Source organism: Barbatula barbatula (assembly GCF_947034865.1).
Source record: "Barbatula barbatula genome assembly, chromosome: 24".
Lineage (NCBI taxonomy): Eukaryota > Metazoa > Chordata > Actinopteri > Cypriniformes > Nemacheilidae > Barbatula > Barbatula barbatula.
The window spans coordinates 5698663-5716049 of NC_136787.1; the positions used below are offsets into that span (position 1 = coordinate 5698663).

Consider the following 17387-nt stretch of genomic DNA (forward strand, 5'->3'; position numbering starts at 1 on the left):
ATATATTTTTAAGATGGAAAAACGCAATCTTACAGGTGTTGGCGACCTGGTTCTCAAATGACAGAGTACTATCGAATATAAAGCCAAGATTCTTAGCTGAAGATGAGGGTTTTATGGAACATCCATCAATAGTTAAGCAGTATTCTTGGTTGTTACGTAGGGCGGTTTTCGGTCCGATAAGTAACACTTCAGTTTTGTCCGAGTTCAGTAATAAAAAATTGCTACTCATCCACTTTTTTATATCGACAATGCATTCCACTATTCGATGGAATTGCTGTGTTTCGTGAGGCTTCGAGGAAATATAAAGTTGCGTATCATCAGCATAGCAGTGAAAGCTTATTCCGTGTCGCTTTATTATATCTCCTAGGGGTAACATGTATAATGCGAAGAGCATAGGCCCTAGTACTGAGCCCTGTGGTACACCGTACTGGACTTGCGATTTGCGTGATACCTCATTGTTTATTTTTACATATTGGAAACGGTCGCATAAATAAGATCTAAGCCATTTCAAAGCTATTTCCTTAATACCGACATCATTTTCAAGTCTATGTAGGAGCATGCTGTGGTCAATGGTGTCGAATGCAGCACTAAGATCTAGCAGCACCAATAAGGAGATACAACCTCGGTCGGACGCCATAAACAGATCATTTGTAACTCTAATCAGAGCAGTCTCTGTACTGTGATGTGCTCTAAATCCAGACTGGAAATCTTCATTAATCTCATTCCTTTGGAGGAAGGAACATATTTGAGTTGAGACTACTTTTTCCAGAACTTTAGATAAGAAAGGTAGATTCGAAATAGGTCTATAGTTAACTAGTTCTCCAGGGTCCAGATGGGGTTTTTTGACAAGGGGCCTTATAACAGCCACCTTATATGCTTTAGGCACATGTCCTAATGTCAGAGATGAGTTAATAATGCTAAGTAGAGGATCTATAATTTCTGGGAGCATCTCTTTCAGTAGATTTGTAGGTATAGGGTCTAGCATGCATGTAGTCGATTTAGATGATCTAATGATTTTCGATAGTTCATCGTGATCTATAGTAGAAAATAAACATAATTTCTCCTTAGGGGTGCTGTAGTAAGTCGTTTGTTCAGCGGGTTTCGCATCTGGTTGCATAGTTATAATTTTCTCTCGAATATCTTGGATTTTATTTGTGAAATAGTTCATAAAATCATCACTGCTATGCTGGTATACAGCATCAGAAGTCGCTGACGATTTATTTTTGGTTAATTTAGCCACTGTATCAAATAAAAACCTAGGGTTATTTTGGTTTTCTTCTATTAGTGATGAAATGTAGGCGGATCGAGACGTTTTTAGGGCTTTCCTGTATTTTTTTGTACTATCCTTCCAGGCAGTACGAAATACCTCTAATTTAGTCTTTTTAAAGTTGCGCTCCATTTTTCGTGCCGCTTTCTTTAGAGCCTGAGTGTGTTGAGTTATATACTCTGTTATATATTGTATAGTCTTCTTTTCTTATACACAATGTTATATATTGTGTAGTCTTCTTCTCTTATACACTCTGTTATATATTGTGTAGTCTTCTACTTTTATATTCCCTGTTATATATTGTGTAGTCTTCTTCTCTTATATACTCTGTTATATATTGTATAGTCTTCTTCTCTTATATACTCTGTTACATATTGAGTAGTCTTCTTCTCTTATATACTCTGTTATATATTGTGCAGTCTTCTTCTCTTATATACTCTGTTATATATTGAGTAGTCTTCTTCTCTTATATACTCTGTTATATATTGTGTAGTCTTCTTCTCTTATACACTCTGTTATATATTGTGTAGTCTTCTACTTTTATATTCCCTGTTATATATTGTGCAGTCTTCTTCTCTTATATACTCTGTTATATATTGTATAGTCTTCTTCTCTTATATACTCTGTTACATATTGAGTAGTCTTCTTCTCTTATATACTCTGTTATATATTGTGCAGTCTTCTTCTCTTATATACTCTGTTATATATTGAGTAGTCTTCTTCTCTTATATACTCTGTTATATATTGTGTAGTCTTCTTCTCTTATACACTCTGTTATATATTGTGTAGTCTTCTACTTTTATATTCCCTGTTATATATTGTGTAGTCTTCTTCTCTTATACACAATGTTATATATTGTGTAGTCTTCTTCTCTTATATACTCTGTTATATATTGTATAGTCTTCTTTTCTTATACACAATGTTATATATTGTGTAGTCTTCTTCTCTTATACACTCTGTTATATATTGTGTAGTCTTCTACTTTTATATTCCCTGTTATATATTGTGTAGTCTTCTTCTCTTATATTCTCTGTTATATATTGTGTAGTCTTCTTCTCTTATACACAATGTTATATATTGTGTAGTCTTCTTCTCTTATACACAATGTTATATATTGTGTAGTATTCTTCTCTTATATACTCTTTTATATATTGTATAGTCTTCTTTTCTTATACACAATGTTATATATTGTGTAGTCTTCTTCTCTTATACACTCTGTTATATATTGTGTAGTCTTCTACTTTTATATTCCCTGTTATATATTGTGTAGTCTTCTTCTCTTATACACAATGTTATATATTGTGTAGTCTTCTTCTCTTATATACTCTGTTATATATTGTATAGTCTTCTTCTCTTATACACAATGTTATATATTGTGTAGTCTTCTTCTCTTATATTCTCTGTTATATATTGTGTAGTCTTCTTCTCTTATACACAATGTTATATATTGTGTAGTCTTCTTCTCTTATATACTCTTTTATATATTGTATAGTCTTCTTCTCTTATACACAATGTTATATATTGTGTAGTCTTCTTCTCTTATATACTCTGTTATTTATTGTGTAGTATTCTTCTCTTATATGCTGTTACATATTGTATTGTATTGTACTTTATATATTGTATAGTCTTCTTCTCTTATACACAATGTTATATATTGTGTAGTCTTCTTCTCTTATACACAATGTTATATATTGTGTAGTCTTCTTCTCTTATATACTCTTTTATATATTGTATAGTCTTCTTCTCTTATACACAATGTTATATATTGTGTAGTCTTCTTCTCTTATATACTCTGTTATATATTGTGTAGTCTTCTTCTATTATATACTCTGTTATATATTGTGTAGTCTTCTACTTTTATATTCCCTGTTATATATTGTGTAGTCTTCTTCTCTTATACACAATGTTATATATTGTGTAGTCTTCTTCTCTTATATACTCTGTTATATATTGTATAGTCTTCTTCTCTTATACACAATGTTATATATTGTGTAGTCTTCTTCTCTTATATTCTCTGTTATATATTGTGTAGTCTTCTTCTCTTATACACAATGTTATATATTGTGTAGTCTTCTTCTCTTATACACAATGTTATATATTGTGTCGTCTTCTTTTTTATATACTCTGTTATATATTGTGTAGTCTTCTTCTATTATATACTCTGTTTTATATTGTATAGTCTTCTTCTCTTATACACAATGTTATATATTGTATAGTCTTCTTCTCTTATACACAATGTTATATATTGTGTAGTCTTCTTCTCTTATATTCTCTGTTATATATTGTGTAGTCTTCTTCTCTTATACACAATGTTATATATTGTGTAGTCTTCTTCTCTTATACACAATGTTATATATTGTGTCGTCTTCTTTTTTATATACTCTGTTATATATTGTGTAGTCTTCTTCTATTATATACTCTGTTATATATTGTGTAGTCTTCTTCTCTTATACACAATGTTATATATTGTGTCGTCTTCTTCTCTTATATACTCTGTTATATATTGTGTAGTTTTCTCTTATACAAAATGTTATATATTGTGTAGTCTTCTTCTCTTATATTCTCTGTTATATATTGTGTAGTCTTCTTCTCTTATACACAATGTTATATATTGTGGAGTCTTCTTCTCTTATATACTCTGTTATATATTGTGAAGTCTTCTCTTATACACAATGTTATATATTGTGTAGTCTTCTTCTCTTATATACTCTGTTATATATTGTGTAGTCTTCTTCTCTTATACACAATGTTATATATTGTGTAGTCTTCTTCTCTTATATACTCTGTTATATATTGTGTAGTCTTCTTATATACTCTGTTATATATGGTGTAGTCTTCTTCTCTTATACACCATGTTATATATTGTGTAGTCTTCTTCTCTTATATACTCTGTTATATATTGTGTAGTCTTCTTCTCTTATATACTCTGTTACATATTGTATTGTCTGCTTCTCTTATATACTCTGTTATATATTGTGTAGTCTTCTTCTCTTATATACTCTGTTATATATTGTGTAGTCTTCTTCTCTTATATACTCTGTTATATATTGTGTAGTCTTCTTCTCTTATATACTCTGTTATATATTGTATTGTCTGCTTCTCTTATCTACTCTGTTACATATTGTGTAGTCTTCTTCTCTTTTATACTCTGTTACATATTGTATTGTCTGCTTCTCTTATATACTCTGTTATATATTGTGTAGTCTTCTTCTCTTATATACTCTGTTATATATTGTGTAGTCTTCTTCTCTTATATACTCTGTTGTATATTGTGTAGTCTTCTTCTCTTATATACTCTGTTACATATTGTATTGTCTGCTTCTCTTATATACTCTGTTATATATTGTGTAGTCTTCTTCTCTTATATACTCTGTTACATATTGTATTGTCTGCTTCTCTTATATACTCTGTTACATTTTGTGTAGTCTTCTCTTATACACAATGTTATATATTGTGTAGTCTTCTTCTCTTATATACAATGTTATATATTGTGTAGTCTTCTTCTCTTATATACTCTGTTATATATTGTATTGTCTGCTTCTCTTATATACTCTGTTATATATTGTGTAGTCTTCTTCTCTTATATACTCTGTTATATATTGTGCAGTCTTCTTCTCTTATATACTCTGTTATATATTGTGTAGTCTTCTTCTCTTATATACAATGTTATTTATTGTGTAGTATTCTTCTCTTATATACTCTGTTACATTTTGTGTAGTCTTCTCTTATACACAATGTTATATATTGTGTAGTCTTCTTCTCTTATATACAATGTTATATATTGTGTAGTCTTCTTCTCTTATATACTCTGTTATATATTGTATTGTCTGCTTCTCTTATATACTCTGTTATATATTGTGTAGTCTTCTTCTCTTATATACTCTGTTATATATTGTGTAGTCTTCTTCTCTTATATACTCTGTTGTATATTGTGTAGTCTTCTTCTCTTATATACTCTGTTACATATTGTATTGTCTGCTTCTCTTATATACTCTGTTATATATTGTGTAGTCTTCTTCTCTTATATACTCTGTTATATATTGTGCAGTCTTCTTCTCTTATATACTCTGTTATATATTGTGTAGTCTTCTTCTCTTATATACTCTGTTACATTTTGTGTAGTCTTCTCTTATACACAATGTTATATATTGTGTAGTCTTCTTCTCTTATATACAATGTTATATATTGTGTAGTCTTCTTCTCTTATATACTCTGTTATATATTGTATTGTCTGCTTCTCTTATATACTCTGTTATATATTGTGTAGTCTTCTTCTCTTATATACTCTGTTATATATTGTGCAGTCTTCTTCTCTTATATACTCTGTTATTTATTGTGTAGTATTCTTCTCTTATATGCTGTTACATATTGTATTGTATTGTACTTTATATATTGTATAGTCTTCTTCTCTTATACACAATGTTATATATTGTGTAGTCTTCTTCTCTTATATACTCTGTTATATATTGTGTAGTCTTCTTCTCTTATATACTCTGTTATATATTGAGTAGTCTTCTTCTCTTATATACTCTGTTATATATTGTGTAGTCTTCTTCTCTTATATACTCTGTTATATATTGTGTAGTCTTCTACTCTTATATACTGTTACATATTGTATTGTATTGTACTTTATATATTGTGTAGTCAATGCTCCTGTGCACAAAGCAAGGAAAAAATGACTGATTCAGTCTAGTGTGTGTGAACTTGATTGATCTGCATAAAGTTTAGACCAGAACCCTACTTAACACGAAAATGAAAATGCCATTGCAACACTGTTATAACTATGATGGACATTGTTTTTTCGTAATATGGTGTTGTATGATATAGCATTAGGGGTGTAACGGTACGTCCAGTCGTACCGAACCGTCACAGGCAACATTCCAAATATAATCATCATTCCTATGCCCTACACCTTCGAAGAGCAGAGCCCTTGGAGTTTAGACTTTGGAGTGAACAGGGCACAGTTTTGGGTCGTAATTTCCTCATTATCTTCAGCTGGCATGTTCCCGTGAAAACAAAGCATTGTGTCCGTCGGCAGGTGTCGCTATTTTAATGGGGGTGAGTAGGGCATAGGAATGATGACTTCATTTGGAAGTTTCATTGTAACAGCTCACGACAGTTTGGTACAAATACGCGTATCTTTATAGCATTAATATTTCTTTGCTTGGATTTATTGGAAAAGATAAACATATGTAATAGAAGGGGGCGCCCCAGTACTTTTGTCCATGTAGCGCATTATACAGAAGATTGAAATCACGGTGAAAACTTTAATGCTCGTAATCTTATAATTAGATTTTGAGACGGATTTCAACAACAGGGTCTATATAAATATAGTCTGTTTCACTTATATACTCTGCTATATATTGTGTAGTGTGCTTCTCCTGTATATTCTTCTTTCTTTACTGTTTTTGTGGCTTGCCCAAGGGAGGGGTAAACATCACCATTCCATAGCAGACAGAAGTGGAAATGTTTGGAAGTGAAACAAGAGACAGAAGTGTCTGTAGCGTAAGCCAGGCTTGTTTGAGCTCAACGTGAGCCAAAGCACCAAACAACTCTATAAAGAGAAAGCAGCGAAGTCTTTCTCCATATCCCACACAAATATTTGTTACACCAGCTTAACAAAGCATTTAACATTTGCATTAGGATTCAAGTTTTAAGGACTTACCAAGTGTACCGCAGGGTTTGTTCTTATAGGTGCAGATGTCATATCTAGAAGAAACAAGAAATGTCAGTGAGACTTTCAGGTGTATCTTTATTTGCATAGATATTTACCAGGCCCACACACTATGGTGGTGGTTTATTCAGCGGAAAACCTCAAAAACAATACCACAAGTTAAATGTCTATGGTATTACCCAATTTCTGTGCCCAAGGTCCCGTGATGTCAATTTTCCAGAATGACAGAGAAAAGTGCACTCATTATCGGCGAGAGCACAGGGCGTAGCACGACAAACGCGCCTCCATGGTTGCCAGGGTGCTACAATGCCGTTACTAGGGCCTAAGTCACTAAGACGTACTTCTACTTACTACTAAAACATCCACTATAATCGTTTGCGGCGCTGCCTACTTTTTTTTGGAGAAACACAAACTCTTTCCCCCCGACGGGACCTGTCGTCAGTCGGCGGACATTTTCCACCGCAGGTCTGTTTGAAAGAATGCCAAATATTTTTGTGTTCCCCAAAAGCAGCATTAACACCTCCTGAAAAATATCACAAGCAGTTTGGGTTGCTGAGTCTGGCCAAAGGCAAGCGGCCAAGCTTAGTTTGACATGGTCTTCAGCACTGTGCAAAGACCCAGCGCCTGATCTGAATCATATTAAACTGTCTCAGAAGCTTTTGTGTATCGTGTCGGGGGCTCTGGGGAATATTGTGAGTATTCAGTCAGACCGGTAGTAGGAAAATTCCTATCTGTTTTCTATTTTGGTGTTGATGTGAAGATATCACTGCATTATGTTTACTGTGGCAGCTGAGAAGAACCAAAAACCCAAATCAAGTGATACTGCCCTTATTATAAACTACATGAAATGACTGAAATCTGATTTCTGAATCAATATATTCAATCAATATGTATTTGTAATTGTTTTGGTTTGAGATCTTAACAGCATCAAAGTATGTTCAATGGAAGACCTAATACTGAATGTATGGATGGCTGACTTACTATTTTGCAAGAATGAAAGTATTTGAATAAGGCAGACTTGAAATGCTGTCAAGCTAATGTATTTACTGTACTCGTAATCCAATAAGAAAACGTGAAGAAATGGCATATACTAAGAATGATCGAGCAGCTCTTTGCTTTTAAGACACATGCATTTTTCTTCAATGAGCAATCCAATCATATCAGGGCTTTTAATATATTAGAAAACCAAGGACACCGCAAATTCAATTTCAGCGTGTCTCTACTGAGCGAACCCCTCCAGCATTAGGCATTGTCTCATGAACCCATGTAGAGGAGCTGACCTCATTTGGACATCTATTTATTTTGATTTAGTTATTTTAATTTTCCCCAGCTCTCGCAATGGATCGGGTTCCAAACATTGTCGCATCACCCTGCCATGCTCCGGCCAAGAGTCTTGGACAGGAAAACACTGCTGAAGTGGTCAGAATTGATGATACATCACAATCTTAGTCTTAATCCTGCTAGTGTGTCTGCCTAATGTGCCTGCAGAGGTAATGCAGCAAATGCAGTCAATTGCATTACTTGTGAGTAAAGAATTGTGACTCTGACCCACCCAGTGTTTTGCAAACAAACAAAACTGCACTTAACAAAACAACTTAATTTTAGTGACTTTGTTAACTATCCCATCTACACTATTTTATACGGTCAACTTTTTTAAACAACTGCAACCATCAAATGTTTAATAAACTACATAAACTATTGTAATTTCAGTAAAACATTGCACCTATTGCAAATTGACAAAACTATCTAAAATATTGCAACCATCGCAAGTTTAGTCCAATTTGGCAACTACTGCGACTATTGCAATATTAGTAAACTTTGCCAACTATTGCAAATTTAGTCAGCTATGCAACTATTGAAACTATTGCAATTTTAGTAAACTATCTAAACTGTTGCAACATTAGCGATTTTAGTAAATTTTTTCAACCATCGGAATTTTAGTGAACTGTTGAAAATGTTAAAAAAAATTGCAATAGTTGATGAAGTTTACTAAAATTGCAATAGTTGTTAAAGGTGCCAATTTAACAACTATTGCAATTTTAGTAAACTTTGTCAACTATTGCGTTTAAAGTAAACTTTGTCAACTTTTGAAATTATTGCAATTTTAGTAAACTATTGCAACTATTGCATCTATTGCAATGTTATAAATTGTAAACTACTGCAACCAATTTATCTCCGTTTTCTTTAAACAATTGAGTTTTCAAACTTTTAACTACTGCAGTTTTAGAAAACTTTATCAACTATTGCAAAACTTTGTAAACTATTGCTTCATTTACAGTTTAAGCATATTGCATAAATGATTCAATCTATTGCAATTTTAGTCAATTTAATCAACGCAACTATCAAAATTCAGTGAAATTCTTGAACTGCTGCATCCATGCAGACAGTTCCTTCTTTAATTTAGCATAGGACAAGAGAGACACCATTTGCCCTGAGAGAAAAATCCTAGACAAAATTGGTTGGGATGGGTACATTTAAAGCTGCTTCTAATTCAAAACTCCTCTAAATCCATTTACAGCAGCGACTGTTATTTTTTTGCCAGACTCAAAACCTGCTAAAAATTAGCAGCACAGTAGCTAGTTGTTTACCACTCAAACTATTTTGGCAGACGTCTGTAGACTGGCGTCAGTCGCGCTGTCTGTCTTTCAGTCGCTTCGAAAAGGTGTTTGGCATCTACATTTGTTTGGTAAAAACACAAAAAATTTAAACAAATTATGTGTATAAATAGAAATATCCATTCACTCAAGCTCGCTGAATGACGTCTATAGTATGGTCTGACAGCGTCAACTCCAACACTCGTCCAAACCACACAGCCATGCATCAGCGAACGCCAATTAGCAATGACATTAATAACCAGGTTGGTCTTAGTTGTAAATGACCCAACTTAAATATATTTCCAGTACAAACTGTCAAACCTTCATGCCAAAATGTCAACCGTCCCTAAAACGAGCCTTTCTCTGCTAATTTGAGCTGAATTGAGGAAGTTAGCACAGCATGTAAAAATCACAGAGCTGTCCTTTATTTAGAGGATTGATCACCCACGAGCAAATCATTGAAACCAACTACTGTAAGTCCATTATTTCTCCTTCAAGATGAATATAATGATTTAAGGCAGGGAACTTTCCAACATTCAACGTCTAGGGTTATGTCGTAAAAATATCAAAGTAACTGTGAAGTCAATTCCAGGTAATAGCAGCATTTGAAAAAAGGACTGTCAACTGTGTTGGGCTAGCGAATGGCAACCTGTCATAGAACAAGATTTGATGCTATCACTTTACAATAAGGTGCTATTAGTAAACATTATTAAATGCATTAGCTAACAATGAACAATTTCATTTTTCAGCATTTATTAATCCTTGTCAATGTCAGTTCATGTCAATACAGTACTTTGGAAAACTGTCAATTCCAGTGCATTCATACATTTGTAAATGATTTCAGAATGTCTTTAAACTAAACTTAACTATCTCTGAAAACAATAATTCGGGACTGCATTCTGGTTGGCAAAAAACATATTTATCCCCATTGCATGTGAAGTCATACTTAATGTAGTCTGGATCGAATCTTCTTTTACTTTTAATAATGATGTCATGCAACCTGTCCATGTTGGCATGCACAGCTCTTTGGCAACATTGTTGTTTCTCTGCTTTTTATGTTTTCATTGTTGAGGAAAAGCCAGGACGCCGCTTTTCTTGATCTTCTTTTGATTGCGCACCTGATTGAAAGTTTTTATTGGATGTGCGCACACTATGTCCATCTTTATCAAGAAAATCTGAATGGTTGACGTTGTGCCAGTACCAAAATGTATGTTCCACTTGGCCACATTCTCTTCTCATACACTACAATGAAGCTTGGTGTAAAACTAGCGACCGACCTTGTGATGAGAACGGCGTTGTCATGATGGGCAATCCCATTCTCCGGGATACTGTTTCCATCCCCCTGATGAGAAAGAATGGATTTCTGCCATTTACAGAAGCTGTCGAGGGATTTGTCTGCATGATGGTTTATCTCCAAGTTGGGCTGGAACACAGAACGCCAAAGTAACTCATCAAACTTTGAGGCTCTGTGGTTTCAGAGAGCTAACCATTAGTAATATGAAATGAAGTCACGTGGTGAAATATTTATTCGTATATATACTGACTGGTACAAAATGAATTATGGCCCTAATGACATCATCCTAGGGCAAGTTGAATCTGTTGGTTGGTTTCCCAGTCTGAAGAGTTATTTGACCCCTCTGAGGCCAAAAATGGGACAAACACACCACCTCTCTTCATTAAAACATTAACTTTTTTGATCATTTACTCATGCTTATGTTATTCCAGACCTGTATGGCGTTATTTCGTCTGCAGAACACAAAAGAAGATTATAGAAATAGCTTTGCCATACAAAACTTGCTGCTATGATGCTAGGTTGCACGAGTGTTGCTAAATGGTTGTTAGGGTGTTCTGGGTGGTTATAAGGGTGTCGTTCAGTTTGATTTTTCATTCAAATCCACAGAAGTGCAGGAACCACTTCATTCCCAACGACCACAGGTTTGTTCAAATCCTCAGCGAAAGGTTTAAAATGAAGTGAGCATGAGTAAATAACAATACCGTTTCAATTTTCAGGTTTTTTTAAACTGCTCTTCAAATGAATTACCTGATCTTCAGTCAGGACTATCAGTCTGGTTACAATTATGTTCACAACGTTTCCTAGGCTGGCATCACGGTAAAGTTTGGCAACCTGACCTCCAGAAAAGAAAAAAAGACACAAAGTCAGCCAAATGCTGTTTGAACACGCCTGACCTTTAAAAGGGAAGGAAATGACATAAACACGAGACAAACGTGAATGAGAAAAGCAGGACCAAACTTACAATATTCATCACAGACAGGATGTAGTGCTCGATGTCTTTGCGTCCGTGGTAGCCGACCATCATTTTGTCAGCCACTACTAGGGTCTCCACGAAACGTTCGGAGCTGAATGAACGGCGCTGGCGACGGGATCCCGTTGGGTCACCGTACGAGACCGGACGATGTAGATTTGCACCGGGACCTGTTTGGTTGTAGGGCGTCCTGTTTTTTGTGAGGTCTGAAGAGTACAGAAATGGCAGTTTTTGAACGGATTGTAAAGATCTCAGTTTGACGCTCATATTGACTCTGTTTGCAACTTCCAGCCAAACCTGAACCACTGACCATCGTTTCCTAAACTGCTATCTATAACTGTTTATGTCACAGTGCGGCCAGATGGAGGTTTACCAACCTGAGACGCCGCAGCCGAACGCCTCGCCGCGCTCTTGCGGAGAACGGATGGAAGACTTTTTATAAATAACGTGCGGTTGTCCTTCCTCGTGGTTGACATCGCTGAGATTTCCGGATATGTTTTTTAATGGCTCTATTAAATATTGCTCTTCCTCTGTGGTTATGACACCATGCTTGATAAGAAAAGAGAAAACTGCGGGTTACACAATAAGCACACAAAGGAAAACACACACATGCATTCATTGACAAGGTTTGAAATATTCCATCTGTGCTGTCGGGGACTGGGTTGCAAATAAATGCATTTTAATGGCCGCATCACATGCTTATCATCACTAAAAATAATCTCTTGAGGCCGTGCTGTTGAAATACACAGCAGAATGCAGATAACTATGACTTGTTTTCTGAGTCACATCAAATCGCATGTAATTCATATCGCGAGCGAACGCAAAACACGCCAAAATACAAATCAACGAGGTAAATCACTCAAAAACCACCAATTACGTGAAGAACAACATTGTAATTACTGGGACAGCAACCAAGGAACACAGCCCAGCGCCTCTGAACACCCCCAATTTGACATAAATTGAAAAAGTGCCTCAGAAATGTGTTCACGAATGCAAAAACCTCTGGCATGTTCTCCAAGTCTGTAAAACTCCACAATGAGAGCAATTAAATCTTTACAAAGAAATAGCAATCGCTGCACACACGAAAACAAAAGCAGGGTTGATGTAGGCCGTATGCTCGCCCGACACAGAGCAAAAACTGCTGAGGCATTCAAAGCATTGTTTTTCCATTTTTGGTTTCAATAAAATGAGACAAAGCAGAGATCTGGCCAATCTTAATATACGAAGTCTAGTGAGCCAGCACTTTGGGCTGCATGTAATAATATTACATTCTTGTTTACCATCATTGCATCTGTCCCTTTTCTGAATAAAAGAAGGATTTGGTGGGGTAACTAACGTATAATAAAACAAAACTGTTTGGAATGTCTCATGAACTACAAACGGCATGTTTAGTTTAGTTATCTGCTTGGTTTACAGTTACAATGGTCAGTAAAGGAAAAACTTTTTGTAATCATAATTTACTAAATAAATGCCGTTTCTTTAGGTTTATTTGTAAAAACACAAAAGAAGATATTTTGAGAAATGTCTTAGTGGTTTCGTGTCGGTACAATTGGAATCAATGGGGGTCAATGTTGTTTGGTTACCAACGTTCTAGAAAATATCTTCTCTTGTGTCCTGCAAGAGTCATACAGGTGAGTAAATGATGATAGAATTTTCATTTTTGGCCTTTTGAAGCAAACAAACATTGGACTTTTATTGAGACATTTCTCAACATACCTTCTTCTGTGTTCCACAGAAGGAAGACAGCAACCAGGTTGCAAGCATCCCTTGAGGATGTACAGAAGTTTGGGGGATGGAATTCATGCTTCATCTATTGCAGACCTCATTGTGATTATAAAAACTATGACAAATGTTATATATTATATATTTATGCATGTGTGTCATTGACACTACAGTGGATTCCAATATTGAGTCCCGTCCTCTTACCAGTCATAGGGAATTGCACATGACCGGCTCCCTCTGGAACCCCCCCAACGCTCTCAATGAGAGATTTAAAGAGGCAGCGTGTACCACTGCTATCTAGCCGCAAGGCAATGGTTTGGCAGGCATTTTTGTAAGAGAATCATGTTGTAAGACCACAATGCACTGCATGGCCCTGCAGATTTCGGTTACTTGTGGGACGACAACATTCTCCCCTGGATGAAACGTACCGACGTGAGATTGGAATCAGCCGGCAACACTGCACAGGTGTGTAGGTGCAGGAGGGACCGAGGCTCTATGCAGACAGATGCTAAGACGATATTTTGCTGTCACTTTAACAAAGAGCAGAACAGCCGTGTATATGCAGAGATGCAGATAAAAACTCTGGCGGCGATACAGAATAAGTGCTTTAAACGCCTTTTCATGTTAGTAACACAGATTTCATTGATATCCCACCAGCTGGAGTTTCTTGAAACTTCCAAAGCTTTATTAGTGTGATGTGGACACGACGCACCCTTCTGGACGCTGTTCTGAAGCTCTGGAGTGAAAGTGCTGAGCAAGACCTGAAACTTATCAGCTATCTAGCTAGAAGGCGTTATAAGGGATCGTTCCTCCAACACGAAAGTTAGGCTGCCTCCTAAGATACGTTTTTTTCACTAAATTCCAATGCATCACTGCATGTAAACTTCACGCACATTGTGACAGCACAATGCACACTTAGACACAATATTTTTGTGAGAAGATCATACAATGTTAATGTCCAAGAATTGGTTGTTAGGGTGGTTGCTATGGCACGAACTAGGTGGCTAATTGTGGCTGTGTGGTGATTCTTAGCATGTTGCTATTTTCGTAGGACATTGCTAACTTAACAAATGTCAAAAGGTCTCATGTCTATGATACTCTGGCGTCAAGATATGGCTCAGTTACCTCTTTTAGCTTAAACTCTGTGTGGATTTCATGGACCTGTTTATTCATTGGCAAAGCCTGATCTCCTCAAAAAGTAACAGCAAAGCTCTCCTAATGCAGACGCACAATTTAGAAACAATATTCCACAGTAAAGACCGCTTAACAGTATCATAAAGCAAGCATATACATGACCCTTTGAGGAAGTAAACACTTCAGCTGAAGAACTTTAAACATGTGGGCAATAAAATGCAATGCTATTCCACACGTCACTGACCACCTTGCTGCTATATCCCAACATGAACGTGTACTTTCCAATCTGTTCTTTTGTGCAAAAAACAGTTCACCTTCTTCCATTCGACAGTGTGCGACAATCTCATAATGGGACCATCTCAAACAAACAACACGGGAAGATTTGATCCGTTGTACTCACCAAGCCCCTGCAGTTGCTCAGTGCCACTTGTGTAGTGCTATACTGATCCAGTAGGTATCCAACATAGTGGCAGTTATCAACCGATGAATGCTGCCGTTCCACTCCGTCCTTGCCCCAGTACTCTACAGTGAAATGTTTGGAAACCAGGTCGGGGTTGAGTGTCAGGTTGAGGTGAATGTGCTTGCCATAGGCAGAAAGTTTGTAAAAAAGCCTGGTCTCGGTGTGGTCCGGCTCAGGCTGGTCCAATCCCCGTCGCCTCCGACCGGGCACGTAATGTTTCACAGTGTAACTCATAAACTGGCCCCTCTGGTTTACCCGCACCGGTACCGTTAGCTGGTAGTGCTCCAGCGTGGACAGGAATTCCGCTTTTCAGGGAACAAAATGACGCAGGTGACAGTGAGTGACACATGAGACGTAACTGAGTAACATTTGACATACGATTGCAGATGTTGGTTTCTTTGCACAGTTCGAGACATTCGAGATGAACTCAAGCAAATTGACTCAAGTCTCCATTTTATGTTGCTTTATCTCATTTATCATTGCAGGTGAGGAGCAGCAACCAAAAGGTGAAGAGATTTGTGATTCCCTACCATTAAACGTTAGTCAAAAGTTCGAGAGTTCAGTATGAGTTTGATCATTTCTCATCTCATTCCCCCAACATTGAAGTGATAGTTCACCCAAAAATAAAGATACTGTCATCATTTACTCACCCTCTTGTCATTTCAAATCTGCATGACTTTCTTTCTTCTGTACAACACAAAAGAAGATATTTGTTGGGAACCGAAAATCACTGGACCCCATTCACTTCTATTGCATGGACATAAGACCAATGCAAGTGAATGGGGTCCAGTTAACAACATTTTTCACAATATCTTCTTTGGTGTTCTGCGGAAGAAAGAAAGACAAACCGGTTTGAAATAACAAGAGGGTGAGTAAATGATGAGAGAATTTTTGGGTGAACTTTAACCTACTTACTACACCGAAACAATGGCAGTACCCATTGTACGGACACAAAACCAATGCAAGTCAATGGGAACTGCCGGATACATTTTTCCAAATATCTACAGGTTTGAAATGACAAGAATTTTCCTTTTTGGGTGAACTATCCCTTAAAGCGTCATTCTCTTGTTCTAGATCAACAATTGTCTCAGTTTTGTTTATGAACACAGACATTTCTTTATTTTAGGAGTATCTGCACATATGAAGGAAATAAAAGATGAGATCTCTTCAAAATATCTCTAAATAAGAGTTAATGATGAGCAAAAGTATGCTCATAGTGTATTTTAACATTTGTCTCATTTTTATTACTCATTTTAGAAGAAACATCTGTGACTACGTAGATACTTAAATTCAACAACTGAGAACTCCATCAACCTCCTGAGCTAATGAAAGTGCAACCTCTGCGAGAAGCATTTTTCCTCTGGGTAAACTATGAAAAATCTCTTGTGAAGCTCTAGAGGAGGCCCTCGAGATTACAGAAATGTTTTTCTCATGAGAACCTCAGGGGAATGTTCTCATGGAGAATGGAGATGGTCTAGGCAAAAGGTCTAGGTTTCATCTCAATGATATCTAGGAGAAATAAGCGAGACACCGAGATCTGTGTGGGGCCTATGACATTATTCTTTGCAAAAACAAGTTGCGAGTTTGAGTGGAAGATATACAACATACAGCCCCTTATTTCGAGATAAAACAAATCCAAACAATTGAAACCTACCTTGAGAGTTGTATGAAAGGCTCTGAGGTTCAGCAGCGGCCAAGACCAGGCTAAATATCCACGTCAGCGTCTTCCAAAAAATTTCCATAATTCAGAGAAGATCTGACATGGGGTGGGGGGTAGGGGAGGCTACAAATGGATTAAAGTGATATGATCAAACCAGCATTGCACCGCGATAAGCATCCTCGATTCAAGTCTGAGTCCACGCTTAATCCCGGGTTTCAATGGCTTCTCAAGGTCTCCAGAAAGGTCTCGAGCCGCTACCCGTGTCAGCCATGAGATGTGGACGAATCCATAAGAACGCTCTTCGCGTTATTCCAAAGTGCCAGATCTATGATGGGGGCTTGTCCCGAACGATCCATCGGTTTGCCTGGAAATGAATGATGACATGATGACACAAAGAGTGGGAAAAGCTCCTGCAAAACCACCAAGCATGCTTCTTCTGATCAGACATCACTGACAGATCGCAGTTCCACAACTGTAACATCTGGACTAGAACAGGTTTGATCGCACACACACACACACACAGAGAGAGCGCAGAGCTCATAGGTGTTAAGTGGGACGCGGTAACTTCAGGTTATCATTTTCACACCTGCACTTGAGTATAGGTGCTCGGAC

General features: G+C 36.5%; 1 protein-coding gene across 1 annotated transcript in view; it reads right to left on the reverse strand.

The window, feature by feature from the left end:
* The window catches only part of adamts6 (ADAM metallopeptidase with thrombospondin type 1 motif, 6), a gene marked incomplete at its 5' end in the record, with an annotated part of 67560 nt that extends 50703 nt beyond the window's left edge, over nt 1-16857 (reverse strand). Inside the window, 7 exons of the mRNA XM_079448216.1 lie at nt 6933-6976; nt 10813-10958; nt 11577-11660; nt 11791-12005; nt 12177-12348; nt 15056-15420; nt 16770-16857. Of these exons, the coding sequence (XP_079304342.1) occupies nt 6933-6976; nt 10813-10958; nt 11577-11660; nt 11791-12005; nt 12177-12348; nt 15056-15420; nt 16770-16857 (1114 nt within the window). The remainder of the gene's footprint in view (nt 1-6932; nt 6977-10812; nt 10959-11576; nt 11661-11790; nt 12006-12176; nt 12349-15055; nt 15421-16769) is intronic.
* Between the last annotated feature and the right edge of the window lie 530 nt (nt 16858-17387).